At 44.7% G+C, this 18,831-nt stretch overlaps 1 protein-coding gene across 1 annotated transcript in view; it reads left to right on the top strand.

Moving 5' to 3' along the window:
• The first annotated feature begins 2,677 nt into the window (after positions 1-2,677).
• Positions 2,678-18,831, top strand: part of SCIN (scinderin) — a 72,263-nt gene continuing 56,109 nt past the window's right edge. The window contains exons 1-3 of the mRNA XM_067562125.1: positions 2,678-2,993; positions 9,531-9,685; positions 12,199-12,360. Coding sequence (XP_067418226.1) covers positions 2,795-2,993; positions 9,531-9,685; positions 12,199-12,360 — 516 coding nt within the window. The 5' untranslated portion in view covers positions 2,678-2,794. The remainder of the gene's footprint in view (positions 2,994-9,530; positions 9,686-12,198; positions 12,361-18,831) is intronic.

The following is an 18,831-nucleotide window of genomic DNA, read 5'->3' as shown; positions in this document are numbered from 1 at the left end:
CTCACAGTCATACCAGGGCTGCTCGCTCAGCTGCTGTGGTGAGTCAGCCCCTAGGCATGCAAGCAACCTATCACTGAGCAGAGTCAAGTGGCTCCAGGCTCAGGTATTTCCACAACCCCAAAAGAGCTGCAGATCAGTCTAAGCAACAGTGCTACCCAGCCAGGAACTCTCCTGCTGTCTCGCAGTGCACCAAACTCCAGAGACTCCCAGCTTGCTCCTGACCCAGCTTTGCCTGAGCCCTGTCCCAGCATTGTCCTTGCCCTGCACTAGCCTCGCTCCAGCCTTGTCACTAACCTGCTTCAGCCTTGTCTTTGCTTCCTGATTCATCCTCCACCTCCCAACCCTCAGACTATATCTGGTTTCGACGTTTGGCGCGTATCTGGACTCCGGCTTTGGCTTTTCTTTAGATTCTGACCACCCAGCTTCAACCTCTGGCCTGTACCTGGCCTCTGGCTACAGCTCTGATTCTGGTTTGGTTACAGACTCTGATCTCGGTTTTCATCCCCGGCCTGTCCCTGGATCTCTGTTCAAGGACCAATCGTATGCCTAACTGGGATCCATATTCTAACTACTAGGCCTGATTATCAGAGGCAGTGCCTGATGACAAGGCTTGCCAGGTTCCTCACCGCTGAACATGTGACTCCCTGCCTGACTTCCAGAATTAGCCCAGCAGAACTAGTCACAGGACAATGGCTTAAGACATGCCTTGACTGTTTCAACACTGACCTATCTGAGGAATTGCAACACAAACAAGATCAGGCTTTGGATTCATCCCTGTCGTCATCCACCCTGCGTTACTTCACACCACAAGAACATGTATTCACTAAAAGTTACAGAGCTGGACCAAGGAGGGTTTCTTCAACAATCATGGCGGTCACTGGACCCATCTCATATAAGATCCCGAGTGCCAAAGGAAAAGTGTGGTGTCACCATGTCTACTAGGTGGGAAGGCATTCACCTCTGAGCACCATTACTCCAGAGGAGCCTTCAGATGCACCTGCTCTGGAACCATTGATTCTTTATCATCCATACTGCCTCCAGTCTCTGACACCCTGAGCTCCCTGAAGTCGATCCCTGAAGGGGACAATGCTCCTGTCTCACTAGGGGTTCATGTTGGATCAGTCACCAAAGCCACCTGCCCTGCGAGTGTCAGAGAGAGAGACCACAATGCAGGTGAGGGCCCCGTGATGGCTGAGTGATTATGTTGCCTAAGGAGGCAGGGGTGTTTGTATGTATGTGGAGTGCAGTAGATTTTTCTGTGGGTGAAGGCACTCTCACCCAGGATGCTGCTATTAGAATTGCTGTCTCGAGGGGTGGGGGTGGAATTCACTCCATTTAATCCTTACGGCTCCTCCTCCATGGTAGCAGACAGTCTGTGGTTTTCCTGTTAATTCTTCCTTCCCCTTCCCTTCCCCCCCAACCAACAAGAGTTCATTGTTTTCTCAGCCTACAGTGTGATTAGATGTGTTCCTTCACACAAATATAACCATTTTAAAACAATTTTTCTTGAGCTTCTGTGAGAAACCTTTGCCCCCGAAGAAATCTCTCAACCCTGCTGAACAAACACAATAAAGTGATATAATGGTGGAAAGATAGCGGTGAGCTGCCTTCTAGGGATGTAGAAAAACATTGTGAAAAACCCAAGCCCTGCAGCAAGAGAAAGCTGTAAGAACTCCATGAGCTCAGATAAGAGTTGCTCACAAAAACAAGCCAGCTGGGAGATTATATAGGCAACCAGAGCAGCATGGTAACACCTATGATTGAATGGCCCAAGTTGCATTTTGTTTCCCGTGCTTCTTTTTTATTTTATTGCCGTTTGATTTAGAGTAAAGGCAGTGCCCCTACACGACTGCGTGCTATGGGAATTAACCATCTGTCTCGCAGTTTGGGTTTGTAACTTAGTGCCTTCCTGGGCCTTCCTGGTTGTTTCTTTGCCCCTAACTAGGCCCTGCGGCAGCTGGCTCAGAAGAACCCAAGCCTTCACTGCTGCTCCGTGTGACATTAGCACGAGGCCTGGCAGATTCATCCCCACGCTCTTGAACAAGCTGCCGACAAGCCGCTCGTTTTTCTGTTGCAGAGCCCTCACCTGCCAGCCATGCAAGGTGCGACGTTACAACTCAGGATGGGCCCAGGATCACCAGAGCGCGTTGTTGTGAGTAGGCTGCAGCCTCCCCGCAGACAAAAAGTGAAATCCTCCCGCTCTCAGCAACAGCCCCTCCCGTCCAAAAAACAAACAAAAAAGGCGCAAAAAGCCAGGCCAGGCCTGCATTGCCCTCGGTGACTAAAGCAGCAGCAACAGCAGCAGCAGCAGCACCTCCGGCGGGACGGGCCGAGGCAGGCTCAGGCTGGGAGCGAGAGCAGGGTTAGCGCTGGAGGCCGGCTGAAAGCCTCCCCCGGGTTCCGGCACAAGCAGCCTTTGCCCAGCACTAACCCGCAGGGGGAGGAGGCAGCTGGCTGCGGAGGCACCGCGCCGTAACTTTCCCCTGCAGCCGGCTGCGCTGAGCCGGGACCCGGTCACTCCCTCTCCCCCACAGCTGGGGAGTGTCGCGGGCGGATCAGCTGCGCCGGGGCTGGGCGGGGATGGGGAGGTGGCAATCGGAGTCGGAGGCCGCGCCTCTGTGCCGGCGGAGTTCACTTCATAAAGCCGGAGGCTCGCCTGGCCCGCCAGCTGGGGCTCAGGCAGGAGTGGAGTTGGACTTGGACTTTCTCTGGGTCACTTGGAGCCCCGCGGTGCATCGCCTCTGCCTCTCTCTCTCTGTCTCTCTCGGCCCCCTTTGGCGTTGCCTGTCGGACCATGGCCCCTGAGCTGTACCACAAGGAGTTCGCCAACGCTGGCCAGACGGCTGGCTTGCAGATCTGGAGGATCGAGAAGCTGGACCTGGTGCCGGTGCCTGAGAACTTGCATGGCAATTTCTACGTGGGGGACGCGTACCTGGTGCTCCACACCCTGAAAAGGAACAACGCCACCTTCTACAAACTGCACTACTGGCTAGGTGAGGAGGTGGCGGAGGTCTGGGACAGGGAGAGGGGCTCGCCCCTGGTAGTTTCCAGGTTCACAGGTCGCCTTCTGAGTCTCGCCCAGGATCGGAGCCGCAGGTCACTTAAATGCCCTGTGAGCGCAGCTCTCAGCTGGGAAATGTCCGAGCAGAAGCCTACGAACACGCTTGCAAACCGCGGACGGAGGGGAAGTTGCATTTGTACTTCGCTCAGGTGCTGAAACTGGGGAGGGGTGTGCTGCCGAAAGCTAGCGGGGTGGATGCGGCAGGTCGTGCAGGTGCCAGGATGTCTTTGGGTGCAGATTGTGTATTTGGTGGAGCAGGAGAAGTAGCACTTGCTGGTTGTTTCAATACTGCCCTTGGTAGGTTTGTGCCAGACCTTGGCAGGATCCAGATGCCCTAAGGTGGTCTAGTTTTTTTCAAGGTGGAGCTGGAGCAGCTAAACATGTTCTCTGCTTAAGTAGTGAAACTGGGACCAAAAACAAGCAAGATCTGCTAGTGCCACGTCTGGCGCTTTGTAGTGCTGATAGGCCAGCACACCTTGGGATCTAGATTGCTTTAGTGTAAGAAGAGTTTACGATTTGTGGAGTGGGAAAGAGGGGTGATGAGGTCGAAAGTTGGTTGGATCTAGTAGACTCCAGGAGTGAAATCTTTGCCCTATTGAAGTTAATGGAGTTTTGCCTTCAGCTTCAATGTGGGCAGTTTTCATCCCGGGTGCTGGATCAGGGGGTTGCAGTGCAGCTGCACTGGGTTGTGCCAAGGTCTAGAAATGTTTGTAGTAGAGCCAATAGACTTGTTTTCTATCTTAAAGGTTCAATTTGGAGGAGCTTGGATGCAAAAAAATAGCGGGATGTGGCCAGTGTTTCATTTGTAATGAAAGAGGTGCCAGGGCTCAAGCAATTAGGTGCTGGGGCTCAAGCAATTTTTTTACTTTCATAACTAATGTGGTAAGCCCAGAGGTGCTGGGGCTGTGAACTGCCCAGCCTAGAGGTGCTGGGGCTCAGCCCTGGCAAGCCCTGGCACAAATTAAGCATTAGATGTTGCTAGATCTCACTCTTCCCCAGATTCTTCCCCCTCTCTGTGTTAGCAAATCTGCAATCCAAAAACAATTTTTTCCTGGAGCAAGTGGAACTGCTGGGATTCATGTCTGTCAACTCCATCTACCGTCTCTTCCAGCAAAGTGTTTAGAATGAAAATAGGAGCCTAACATATGGATGCTGGGATGAAGACATGTTTTTTGTGTTCAGGGTATTAAGACTTCCCCCGTCTTGGCCATCAAAGGGTCATTTACCTTTTCAGGTTACTTGTGTTGCTGTATGAAAAGTTTTGCTTTGTTTCCCACAATCCCAAGTTTTGTGTCTGTGTGAATTCAGAGACTGCTACATGCAGACATGTCAAATTAGTTTTAATAATATTAATACTATTATCAAGAATTAATAACAGTTTAGTTTGAAGCTTCATTTCCCATGGATTCTAAGTGCAATGAGCACATATGAGATAAAACAATATTATGATTTATCAGCAGGTATTCTGGATATGTTGGATCTATGACTCCTTGGGAGGAAATTCCAGAGCAAAGTGGTGGAGCTTGGGTTATACATGTTTGCCTTTGTGGAGATCATAATTGGCCCACCCAGATTAATTCTTTTCCAATCAGAAATGAGAAGTGTTGTCTGCATGGGGTATTGAAAACAGCTGTCTGAGTGCCAGGGGTGGGAGCTGAGTGAATAACTGATTTTTTTCAGTTAAAAAAAAATTGGTTTGTTCTGAACCAAACCTGAATTTTTATTTATTTATTTATTTCTTGGTTTATCTCGCCGAAATGAAAAACTGAAAAAAATGTTATTTTGGTCAAACAAAATGTTTCAACATTGCCAGTAAAAAATCAGGATATTTTTGGGCTGTAACTATTTTTGGGATTTGCCCCAAATTCACAAATAGTTCTGGTGTCCCCAAAAATGCATTTTTGGCAAACATACTATTTGCCAAATTTATTTTTTTGCCCTGCTCTAGTTAGACAGGAGTGCATTTTGGCTGATCTTCATTTATGCTTAAGGCACTAAAGGTTGTTGGAGGCTGTGGCAACTAACACCTTTACCAGGTAACTCAGTATTTTGTATTACTTTATCATTGATATGGTGGCCAAAGTGTAGCAGGCACTTTCTGGTTAAAGATGCAGAAAAAGTTCTTTCCTCCTTAAGGCTTACAATTTAAATAAGAACTGACGTCCTAAATACTACTAGAACTAATTCAAAACTAACCATTTGTGTTTTGTTTGTCAAACGTCAACAAATGTAGGAAGCAAAGGCTATGAAAAAAGAGTGGAGACCATTTTATTTTCTATTAAAATGGAAAACAAATTGACATTTAACACAAATACATGTTGCTGTTCTTCTTGTAAGTGGTTAAAAGCTAGTAACCCTGCTAACAAGCATGCTGACAGCCATATGCTCTAGAAATGACTTTTCAAGTAGTGTAGATGTACTTCATTTATGCAAAGGAACATTGGACAGCAGCGTATAGTTAAGTTTTAGTTTCTCCTCTTCCCCCAGCTATTTTGAGTTTCTTGACAACAGGAAATGTTCTCCTGAGGAATGACTAGAAAAAATCCATTTTAATAGCAACAGAAGACCTTTGGGAGATCTTCAAAGACCAAATGATAGTAAAGTGCTTAAATTCCTTGACTTTCAACGCACTTAATGCCATTTATACCTTTGAGAATTCCTCCCTCAATATTATCAGCAAATTAATGGGATATTGCAAGTAGAAAAGGCTACTGGTAAACAAAAGGATGGGTGCACATGGAGGAAGCAGGCAGAAATAACTCTTTATGCGAGTTACTGGAGCTGCATCTTTCAAGCCGGGATGATATGGATGGTATTGGTATTCAGTAAAATATTTCCTGTTAAATTCATGTTCCCTTTTAAAAAATATCTTTCCTGTATAGTAAATATGCACGTTATGCTTGCTTTTAGATCTAATAGAGTTTATCTGTCAATGGTATAAAGCAACAAAAAGAACCTGGTTAACTCTGACACTAGTTTATCTTAAAATTGTATCTTAAAATCATACAGATAATGAGCAAGTGGCTCACTTGATCAGTTGTTTGAATAAAAGGCAGCCTGCTTATAATTTAGCTTTAATATTCTTGGTTTTCAAATGTTTGAGGTGTTTCCATTTTTCATATTTTTTGTATTTACTTATCAGTATTTTCAAGGTAGGCCTCAGGCAGGCCCAATGAGTGCTCCTCCACCAACCAAAAGAAATCAATTTACAAACACAAAACAAAGGGGGATACCTTTCCCTTCCCTGCTCTGGGGGTGTTGTCCTGTTGTTAGCCCTGGGGTGTCAGTCCTTCCCACAGGGTTGCCACTTTTCTAATGTCTGGTAGCTGGACCCTGCATGCTACGTGCCTCCATGAGCAGCCTGGCCCCAAAAGTGGCGCTGGTGGCTGCTGCTGCTGCGCTGCCTCTTTCCTTCCTCTTTGGGTCACCACACAGATCAAAAAAGCCAGATATCTGGCTGCACTTCTCCCTGCACCTGTTCATCTACGCACACCCCATCCATGGCCACACAAAGTCACCGGACCTCCTCGTCAACCTCCTCTTGGCCCTGGCCAAAATGGCCATCTACAAGACCAGGGAGAGGAGGTTGGCAGGGGGGACGCTCTGCGACTGTGGGGCCTACTTCCATTCCCTTGTGCACTCACGCATCTGGGCAGAGTTCCTCTGGGCAGTGTCTGCTGGCTCCCTTGACACCTTCCGGGAGCAGTGGGCGCTGTCCGGGGTTCTCTGCTCAGTGTCCCATTCTGTTTTTTTTCGTTTGTCCCTGTGACCCCCACACCCCTTCCTGTTCTTTCATTCGTTATCCCCTGTACTCAGTTGTATCCCAAGCTCAGTGACTCCTCCCCTTAGGCTGGAGGAGGGGCCTGTAGCAATGGCTAGTCCCCACCCACTCTCTGGTTTACAAATAGACCACTCTCTTGCAGTGCATGCCAGTGATCCACACGCTCCATTTTCTCGCCCTCAGGTCCTGCCTGACACCAAGTGGTGAGACCTTTTACCACCTGCAAGGGTGAGGAACCCCAGGGGGCCAGTCTGTATTCCACTTTGTTTCCATGGCCTACCAGGGATATTAGCTGGTGACTCCTGCAGGGAGCTGTAAGCATGGGCATCTACCTGGCACAGTTCACCCCTGTCCTGACACCTATCCATTCTGCAGCATAAAGGAGACCCTGATGCGCGTTAACCTGGAGTGTACCAGGTTGCAGCCCCTGTTCCGGCTCCTCCAGAACCTCCTCCTGAAGTTCTGACTGCACTTCTCCCCACACCTCTTACTGTATGCACATCCCATCTGTGGCCCCACAAAATTGTGGGACCTTCTTGTCAACCTCCTTCTAGCACTGGCCAAGGTAGCCATTTTTAATATTAGGGCTGTATTGTGTTGGCTGAGGAGGTGCTCTGCAACTTGGGGCTTATTTCCATTCCTCTGTCCAGTCACGCATCTGAGCAGAGTTCCTCTGGGCCACATCTGCTGGCTCCTTGTATACTTTCGAGTAGGCACTGTCTGCGGTTCTCTGCTCAGTGTCCCCTTCAGGTTCACTCTGTTTATCCCTTTGACCGTCACACCTATTCCTGTTTTCTCATTTGCTGTCCCCTGAACTTAATTGAGTCGCAGGCTCCGTAGCTCCTCCCCTTAGGCTGGGGTAGGGGCTTTTGGCTGTAGGCGGGCTTGCTCATGCCCACCTCCCAGAACCCAATAGGACCACTCTCTTGCAGCTGCCCAGCCTGACTTTGTCACAATTGGGGTGTGGAGGACAGTCCGGAATAAATACTATCTGGTCCTCTATAATCCTTTATAATTAAGAATTAAAAAATGAACATAAACCAAAATAACTCTTCTAAAATCCACAAAACCAGAAATTATAAATTAGAAAAAAAATTCCCTAACCGTAATTGTTTCTCCTTAGGGACTGGACGTTTTCATCCTCCCAGCCATAAATGTTGTTCAGTGTCTTAAGCTATGTCTTCACTGACGGTGGCAAATTCGACTTCTCTGGATCGACTGAGCGGTCAGTGAAGACCCGCTCAGTCGATCCAGAAATCGACGTATTAAGGCCACCTTCTCAAGTGGCGTAGCGCTGCATCGATGGGAACGCAGTTCCCGTTGGCGCAGTTCAGTGAAGATGGCACGCAGAACAGAAGCAGAGAAGTCAACGGGAGTTATGCAAGTTTTTTGCGTAGCTTGCGTAACTCCAGTCGACTGCTGCCAAATCTCTGAGGTAAGTGAAGAAAAGCCCATAGTCTCAATTATGGTGAAACTGATCATTGGTACTCTTGTGTTACTTGTGTCTGGTCAATGAATGTCACTGGCACTAACAGAAGGTAAAGAATTGCTAAATCTTGAACCACTTCTGGGCTTAGCCCTGTGTTCACTGTACTCTCAAAACTCCCACTCATACCAACATTTTCAATACACCAGGAATGCAGCACCAGGTCCTCTTAAACTTAAGATGGGATTTTCAGAAGTGCTTAAGAATACAAGACTCACTAGTATCAGTGAGACTTGTGCTGCTAAGTCACCTAAGCTCTTTTGTGAATTCCACTCTTAGTCACAAAGGCCCAGATCCCCAAAGGTATTTAGATGCCTAACTCCCACTAACATCAAAATAACTATTTTTTCCCCCTCAAATCTCACCTTTGTTTCAGGGTCTGTCTTGAATCACATAATGATGATGCAGATAGACCTGATGTTCTTAAACATTCCTTTACCAAAAATCTCTGAAATGGTTAAATGTTTCTTTCCCTCAGTGTGTGAATAAAGTGCTAAGAGTTTGCTTTCTTATTGCACTTTTGCATCTTGGCTGTCCATGAAAACTCAGATGCCAGATATCCTGTCGTTCCAAAATATTTTGTCTAAGTTTTATCTTCTGAGTATAGCATAATGCAGTTTTCAAAGCTCGGATGCCAAATCCTTTTGTCATTTCACTTACTGAAGGTTGTTCTTTATTAACTTCATATGCTGGAATAGTAGGGTTTGATTTTTATTTCTTAACCCGGTGCATTTCAGGGTTTCTTCTAAACAATCTTATATGTGATTAAACGTCAGTGTGTTAAAATTGAGATCCGTACGTGCAGTCACTTAGCTTTGTTTAGAGTTAGACTGGTTCGTTAATGAAGAAATGTTGACCGACATTCTCTCACTAATGTTATTGTTTTAATATTGTTCTTGTTTCTGGCAATTTTTCGTAATAGCAATATTGTCTCTCAACAAAGCATCTAATTTATAGTGGTTTGGAGACTAACAAAATAGCAAGAGGCAAACCTATTTGCCAATCAATAGAGCATTGTGGATTTAAGCTAATTATACTGCCACAAATATTAGCTAGTAGATCTGAGATGCAGCCAAACTTTTTGTCCTTCACAGAAAAATGATGGTTTTCCCTTTTAACATTGATTAATCTAGGTGAATAAGAGGGCCTTATTTCACTAGGATGACTTGCTCAATAAGTGTAATATTTTACCTTTATTTCAGGAAAAGAATGCAGCCAGGATGAAAGCACAGCTGCGGCAATCTTCACTGTTCAGATGGATGACTATCTAGGTGGGAAACCTGTTCAGAATAGAGAAATTCAAGGATACGAGTCTACTGACTTTGTTGGATATTTCAAAAGAGGGATTAAGTACAAGGTAAACAGCCAGCTGTGAAAATGTTTCTCCAAAACAAACACAACTTTTTTCCCCCATAAAGGTTAAAACAAATCTTTGTTGGATTCTGGAAAATGTTCTGCTTCCTACCTACCTTTAATACATTGCAATCATATTAACACAATTAATGCCTATTAGAATTTTTGAAAAATCAAACAATTTATTGAAAATGTTTACTGGTATTAAAAAGAAAAAAAAAAAAGAAACATCTTTGCCTGTTGTAATAACTATATAGGAATACATTCTACCATGCTTATTCATATAGACTAGTACCTTTGTCTGAAAGTAGCATTTATTTCAATGGGAATATTCTCAGTTGAAGGTATTAGTTGATGTGAGTGGCAGAATCTGCCCACTAAAAAGTAGGCATGAAACGGAATGTTTAATGGAGTACATGAAAAGATTTGAAGGCCTCTGTCTAAGGGCGTCCCAGTTCATAAAAAGGGTGCCTGCCCACTATTGCACATGCCTCCTGATGATGGGGGAAACTATTCCAACAGTTCTGTTCAAATAAGCTCTCAGCTTCTTAAGATTGCAAAACGGGGCTGGTTAAACCTCATGTGAGCCTGCAATCTTGGCACTCTTGATGCTGTCTGCTTCTGGGTAAGCTGTCAGTACCAGAGGAATGACCTCTACCTCATTGATTTAGGGCTCCTCTGCTTTTGGCCTCATACAGAACCCAGTGTTTGGAGGTGTACAAAAAAGAACCACGTGGAAGATACCTGGAATCTTCTTTGGTGTTTGCTTCCAAAAGTTTGGTTTCCAACCTATATGGAGTGGTTTGCCTACACCTATTCCAGTGGAGCTTTTTATGTGTAGTAGAGCTGGCTGAAAAACAGCAAGCATTTTTCATGAAACTTTAATTGAAATTTCAAAAAGTTGAAAATTTCAACCATCACCAATGTCTACCCCATTTCCAGATGTAGCGCTTCCAACAGTGGTAACTTACTATCTGTGGTGTTGCCTGAGACATTAACTCTGCAATAGGTTGTCAGACCAGCTGCTACAGAGATTCTCCCGGGCAGCAGTTGCTAATTAGTATGGAATGGAAACATCTCTGGGCATTAAAAATATTGTTTTATTAATTCAACTGCTGCTTACTGAGAAATAAATAGTCCGTGCCTTTAGGCCCAGCCCTGAGCAAGGGCTGTTGTGTGAACTGCACAGATCCAGGAGTAGCCCCACGACTTGTAACTCAGTCATAATTCTTCCTTTGCTTCCTCCTTGCACTGGAGACTAGTAACTCGCTGCTGTTCTGATCTATCCAATCAGTTACTACTGCAGTCTGTGCTGCCTCAGATACAATGGCTACTGAGCAGAGGAGCTGACGCCAAGGTTTCAGTCATTCCCCACTTCTCCTTGACCATTTGCTTCAGGAAGGGAGTAGATGGGTGCCGGGGCCCAAGGTCTGGGACCCCTCGTTAGGGGTCGCAAGTGCTTATTCCCTTGTGCAGGCACATAGGCCAAGTCAGTCTAACCCCAAAGGAATAAATTTAAACTCATGAAAGCTCAAACCAGTGTTTTGGTTTTCCCGTCTGGCCAGCACACTGAATCAGATCACTTCCTAAGTGGCAAACATCCACTTCAGGATAGGAAGCTTTACTCACAAAATTACCTTGGAATTGTCCCTCCTTCCCAACCAGAACTGCATCTTGAAACCAGGAAAATTGAGGGGAGGGGCAGGAAACCATTTAGGTTAAACTGAAAATGAATTTTTTCAAAGATTTTGGGGAATTGAAAAGTAAAATATGTTTTTGTTCGTTCTGTGTCAAACAGAATGTTTTGATTTTGACCATTTTTAAACATTTTGATTTAAAAAAAAAAAGAAATTGGAAACAAAAAGTTAACTAAAAAAAAAAATTCAAACGTTGTGTTTCAACTTTCTAAACACTTATTTTAGATTTCTTTATCCTGAAAAAATTGACCAAAATCAACATGAACTCTCAAATCATTTCAGTGTTTCCAAAACTACATTTTTTCACCTGCTGGGAGGAGTTTTGCCCATCTCTAGTAATCTGTGCAGAGGCCATATGCCTCCATTTTTCCTCCTAGCCCCTATGGGCTCCCCTATTGCCCCGACACCTGGGTCAGCATTACCTTTTGCTTGGATTCTTCACCTGGTTGTGAGGAAGGGTGATGGAGAGAACAGCTGGTGCCATTTTCTCCTTCCCTCATTCATAGGGTCCCCCATAGGAACTCAGCAGGAAGGGACATAATGATATAGACACCCATCACTTCTGTGGTAGTTCCACGCATTGGCGTATCTGAATTACAACTGCATCCCCTCTATTCACAGAAGTGCAGGGGTTGATCTTGACCCATTATCTCTGTTCTTCTGATCTGTGGTCAGTGTTGGTAATCCCAAACCGCATACCACGTATCTCTCATTTCGTACATGTCCGAGGTCCGGTTTCTCAAGTAATGTGATAGAAAGAAAAGCAAGTTCCCAGAAACTAAACTTAACCAAAGTTTCTATATTTGTTTTTTATATTTAGGCAGGAGGTGTTGCATCTGGATTTAACCACGTAGTCACTAATGACCTGAGTGCCCAAAGACTTCTGCATATTAAGGGCCGGAGGGTAGTGAGAGCTACAGAAGTTCCTCTCTGCTGGGCCAGTTTCAACAAAGGAGATTGTTTCATTATTGACCTCGGAACTGTAAGTCTTTATAGAACTAAGGCTTTGAAAAAGAGCAGCAACATCCCTGCTAAAGTGGGAATGATACAATGAACTGTATAACCAATCTGGTTACTGTCCCATGAACTGAAAGACCCACTGCTTCAGAAAGCTGATGTAGTATCACAGGAGGATTTAAAGGTCCTGTGATAAAGGACTCACAAAGGCTAACATTGGACAGTTAGTTTTACTTTCTTTAGTAATATCAGAGTGTTGTCTAAGCAGATTCTGATTTAGGACCCAATCTTTCTAGTCACTGAAGGCTCTGGGAGTATACATCTTGATGTCCATGAGAGCAGGATTTTATTTAAGTCTTTATTGAGTTGTCCACAATGACACCTGGGTCCCTTTCTGACTTTCCTGTCTTGCCAGAGTTATACATTTAAAGTGACATTCTCCAAACTGTGTGGTGGATTTGATCTCCTGTGTTCTGTTCTCCCTCTTCACAATGCCTATTGATAAGTTTTTTCTTTACCCAAATGAGGGGCAACGTATTGGAGTTGAAATCTGTGTGGAATGGTGAAGCAGCTCAATATTCATCATCCCTTTATATTTATCCTCTATGCACAATTTACTTGAAAAATAACAGTGAAATGAATTGTTGTCATAACCAGCTTACAGTGTAACTTAAACCAGTGGTCCCCCAACTTTTTAGGTCACGCCCCTCCCTTACCCCTGTCCATACCCGCCCTCCGCCCCCACCTTCCTCTAGCTGAGGCTGGGAGTGGGGCCATGGTCAGGACTGGGGCTGCGGCCAGGAGCGGGGCCCGCAGTGGCCAGGAGCTGAGTTGGGAACAGCAGCCTGGGGTGGGCACCGCAGCACTGGGCATTGGGAGCAGGACCAGGGCCAACCCAGGGAACCATGGCCAGCAGCCTGGGCTGGGAGTTGAGGCCAGGAGCCAAGGCCAGAGCCATGGTTGGGGGGTGAGGCCGGAGCAGAGCTTGGGGCAGAGCAAGGCAATGCTCTTTCCCCACCCCCACCACGAGGGCTGGCCTGTGCCCTGCTGCACCCCCCCTAATGTTTCTCCATGCCCTCTAGGGGGGCGTGCCCCACAGATTGAAGACCTCTGTCTTAAACAATGATAGGCTTGCTGTAGAACTGTTTAGATGGTCTGAGACCAATTATATTTCATAAGACTCTTGTAAACAATGTTCGTTTAGGGTTGAGAATATTTAAACCTTTAAACATGATCCTTTGAAGAGACAGGAGATGGGGATTATGAGAAACAATCCCCTACCTGGAGGCTTTTGAGTGTAAATACATAGACTGATTTATAGCATATGTCTTCCTCTTTATTGAAGATAACGTTTAAAAAGTTATGGTACAGAGTTTAAACGGAATAGTTTCTGGACATCCAGGCATAATGTACAGTTTATCAGCAGGTACAGAGTTTGGTTGGGAGTCAGGGAGTACAATGAAAGGATAATCTGTGGTATCCTGGATGTGGGGGTAATAGGTATGACGGTTAACAGTAGAAGCGATCGGTAATTCGGGAACATCACTTATTGCAGGGATTACATAGGATGCGGTTAATGGGGAGTAGGTATGTCTGTAATAGTGGATTGTCCCTCATTGAGTCAGGTAAGTGGTTAAGTTAGTCCATTAAGCTATAAATTTCTCGTGGTGGTGCTCCGACTTACTAGTCCCGGTACTGTCTGTGTCCGGTGATGTGCTAAATGTCTATTGACCACTGGATTGCGTCGGACACCATGAGGCGCCTCATCAGCTGGGTGTAGCACCGACCAACACCGCAGGCCCACAGCACGCACTTGTTGCAGGGATCCCAAGCACCCAGGGCTCCAACGATCAGGGCGTGGGTCTGTACCTCATAGCCCTTTGCTCTCAGGGGTCGGTACATAATTGCACATCCATACACAAGTTTGCCAGCGCAGATCAAATCTGGAAGCACTCGTATAATGTTGTCTTCATGGAGTTAATGTCTAAATTGTAATTTAATGTTTTTATATTAAAACATTCCTGGGAGGTAATCCATACTAGTTAGCCATTACATTAAGGCATGAGAACACATGAAAGAAAATAACTGGAGTCTCCTATTTGCAGCTGATCTCGAGTCTTAATGTTATCTTCTTAAAGCAAAGTGGTCAGCAACTGAAGCAGAATTTGAGACATAAGAACTCTTTAAACTAGTGAAAAGGATCCACTCCAAACTCACATTATAAACCTGACTGATTCTTTACTTTGAAAGAGAATCCGACATCTCTTTCTAGAATGCAGCTTGGGTTATATAATATAGATCTTACTCTTTTGGAGGATGCTAGCATAGGCCCTGATCTGGAGAGGTCGTTTGGTTTATGCTTCGTATGGTTTCTTCCATTTCTTACTCAAGGAAGATGTTGGAGTGTATTGCCCTCTATTGATTGTCTTGTATTTAAAAGTGTTCAGGGGCCTTTGGCTGTGATGCCTTTACAGCTGCTGGTGCCACCCGGAGAGCATGTCCTTCAAGTATTATATACTATGATGAGCACTATGTGATAGTGACATAGATATTCCCAGAATGCACTGAGACAATTGTTAGGCAGCATAGTATGTGAGAAACATCCATCCATATATAGGAGGCACATGACTGTTGTTTCCAGAATATAAGAGTGACCATATTGCATCAAACCCAATGGTCCATCAGGCCCAATATCCTGTCTTCCAAGAATTGCCAGTGCTAAATGCTTCTGAGGGAATAAACCGAACAGGGCAATTTCCCAGTGATCCATCTCTTGTCAACCAGTCCCAGTTTCTGGTATTCAGAGACACCCAGAACATGGGGCTGCATCCCCGACTATCTTGGCTAATAGCCTTTGATGGACCTATCCTCCATGAATTTATCTAATTATTTTTTAACCCACTTATACCTTTAGCCTTCCCAGCATCCCCACAACGACTTCCACAGGCTGACTGTGAATTGTGTGAAGAAGTACTTCCTTATGTTTGTTTTAAAGATCTTGTATTATGTGAAGGAGCAAATAACACTTTCTTATTCACTTTCTCCACACCATTCATGACTTTATAGACCTCTATCTTATTCTCCCTCCCCCCAGTCATCTCTTTTCTAAGATGAACTGTTCCAGTCTTTTTAATCTCTCCTCATATGGAAGCTGTTTCACACCCCTAAACACTTTTGTTGCCCTTCTCTGTACTTTTTCCAATTCTAATATATCTTTTTTGAGATCGGATGATCAGAACTGCACATAATATTCAAGGTATGAGCATATCATGGATTTATATAGTGGCATTATTATATTTTCTGTCGTCTTATCTGTCCCTTTCCTAATGGTTCCTAACGTTTGTTTTTTTTGAGGAGCTTTCTATTTTTTATGCCGCTGCACACTGAGCAGATTTTTTCAGAGAACTATCCATGATGACTCAGATCTTTCTTGAGTGGTAACAGCTAATTTAGACTCCATCATTATGTATGTATAGCTGGGATAATGTTTTCCAATGTGCATTACTTGGCACATTGTCCATGTTTTTCATAACAGCTGTATTTGTTCCAACTGCATCAGATGGGAGTATCATAAATGGGTTAAAAAGACCAATGATTGTAATTGTAATATAGACAGGACCCCAGTGCCTTTCAGACATCATTCTGATTGAATGAATTCACAGTTTCCTTTGCAACTCGCAGAGTTTTGATAATTCAAATGTTCATTGTGTCATGGGCTCAATGGAACTAAAAAAGATAGATTTAACTATTTTGTGATAGGATTTTTCTCTCATTCTCAGTACCCAGAATTAAACAGTTTAGACAAAAATAAGCATTGACAATACAGCTGGAACTCAAAAGTTTACACCGAAATTAAACACCTCCATATCCCAAGCACCATGAGCCTGAGTCAGCTGGCATGGGCCAGCCATAGATGTTTAATTGCAGTGTAGACATACCCTGATTGCCCAACCCTGCCTCCCCCATTCAAAAAAACCCCCTAACACCTAGCATAATCTTATGTGATTTATTTTATTACCTAGGCTTTGAAGTCAATGGGGATTTCATTGGTGAAACAAAAAACCGAATTTAAATTGAATTCTCTGTATATCCGTGAATGAACAACAGTTTTATGAGTGCATATATCTACTGAGAAGCAAAACTGGAATCTGGATCCAAACTTCCCCAAAGTCTGGGGCTGTCTATACCTGGGGCTTTGGTTTGGGGCTGTTTTTACTTCAGCATCTGACTTCAAAGAGGAAGCACCAAGGCATTAATGTTCTGTTTTCTATGTAAGTGCTCAGAACGTCTGAATTCTGAGTTTCCAGCATATGATTACTGAACAATCTATAGTTTAAGGAACAAGATATATGGTAATAGTACTTACACAGGCAGAGTATACAGGGAAAGGCAGCTAGTTAAACTGTTTGTTCAATGTATTCAGCTCCTTCTTGCAAAGTTCTCACAGTGCTTAATTCTCTTCATATAAAGAACACAGGTTTTCTCCCCACATCCTCCACAGCTTGAGTTATTTAAACTCTAATTTCAAAGTCTTTAAAAGGCACAGTTTAAAGAAGCCATGAAAGATACTGTCATGTGTTTTTCTATACAGTATATTGTATCTGTTTTTGCTACAAGTTATCAGGCAGCTGCTGAAACTACTGAAATGTGGAGTGTAATGTGCTCAGTGGTCTGTCATTTGTAGGGGAGAAAGTACCTATTGCTGACTAGCATGTGATCAGTGCAAGATTGAGAGTAAAACAGGCTCGATAGATATTAGGAACTTGGAGAAACAAATTATGAAACAAAATATTTGTATACCAGTCCGTGGATGCTCTTGCTGTGAAATTACTTTAGTTAGCCAAAAACAAGTGCCATAAAAATTCTACTTTCTTAGCTCTTCTCTTTTTAGCCCTGGCTAAAGTTTTATAGTGCATGGACAGGACATAATTTTCATTTGCCTTTAGAACAGGGTGCCAGTTGAATACAAAGTGCACTCTGTGAAGAAAGAAGGAAAAAAAACTTTTCATACCAAACCTCCTCTGAATGGAGCAAGTGTTTTTGCCTGCACTTTTATTAATAGCTCCACATCCACTTCAGAGACAGAAATGGATGCAGGGGGTTGTGCTTTCAGAATCTCTCTTTAATAATTCCTTGCATCATTCATTTTAAGATCGGAGTTTTTTGCGAACAGCAAGTGTAATCAAGCCTCAAAATACTTTTGTTTAGCAGATAAGTATTGTTATATCATTTTTTCAAATGGCACAGAGAACTCATGTCACTCCGCATGCCACTAGCCGTCAGGAGCAGAGCCGAGGACTACTGATTCCTAGTTGTGTACTGTACCCAGAAGATCAAACTATAGTGTCCCTTCTACACCAATATGTTGAAAAGGGAGAATTTTTCTTAGGGTAGATGCAGACGTGTAGAGGCAGACATGTATTTCATGTAGGTGTGCACACACCCAGCTCACCAAAGCTGGGGAACTTTGCCTACCATACACATGGGGGGGGAGGGGAATTCATGCCATGTGGGTTCTAGCCCCTACTCTGGCTATATAAGAGCAGCACTACCCTGACCCCCCCTCCTTAGTTCCTTCTCACCGTCCATGGCTAGAGTCAGAGCTTGGTGTGGTGTTTTCACCTCACATTTTTAGTCTGTTTTCTGAAAGTTCCCCCCCCCCCCCTAATAGTTGGTTAGTAGTACCTTTATGTTTAGTTGAATGTTAGTATAGTGTTGGAGTAGTTGGCTGTCCTGTGTGATGTCCTCACCAGGGTTCAAGAATTGCCCGTTGTGTGGGGAGCCATTCCCAATAGTGATCCCCACAAGAGGTGCTTGTTGTATCTTGGTGATTGACACACTAAGGAATAGTGCTCCATCTGTAAGTCACTCAAAAAGAGGACTCGGGGTGAGAGACTTATAGCTGAAGCAGCACATTCTGAAGCAGGCCATGAGGCCTGCTTTGGCACCAAGGCTCTCATGTAATTGGCAGCATGTAATTGGCACACCGCCCATGTCCCAGGGATTGAGGCTGATGCTGTGTCTGGTACATGGATGCACCTGTTGGCACACTCATTGACCTAGCTGCAGATCCCATCATGGAGCTCGGTGCCATCCCTGCATCATGCCGACACTTCCTCTGGTCCCAGGTGGGAACATCTCTCATTCGGTACTGCTGATGCTGATTCCCTATTCATCTTTGGCACTGATGCCAACTCCATGTTGGGCCTCAGATGAGTCTCATTGTTTGTTTGTTCGTTCACCCTGTCGGGACTGGCTCCTTGTTGTCATCAGAAAATCTCTGGGGTCCAAGTCCGGATCATCCTCCCCTTCCTCATCACCCAATAGATGCCAGAGACTATCCTCAGATCACCATCAGTACTAAGCTCATCATCATTCAGACACTCTTTCCTGTAAGACTACCTCATCAAGAGGCCAAGGTCCTCTGATTCTGGATTTAGCAAGCTGGTACGTCCTCTCCCTGCATCCAGCCAGCAAGCACCCATTTTGACTTGTG

This window comes from Emydura macquarii, unplaced genomic scaffold (assembly GCF_026122565.2).
Source record: "Emydura macquarii macquarii isolate MOO-44397 ecotype Brisbane River unplaced genomic scaffold, CSIRO-AGI_Emac_v2 contig_2422, whole genome shotgun sequence".
NCBI classification, from domain to species: Eukaryota; Metazoa; Chordata; order Testudines; family Chelidae; genus Emydura; species Emydura macquarii.
The sequence above is the reverse complement of the archived record's forward strand: the minus strand, read 5'-3'. Positions and strand labels throughout refer to the sequence as shown.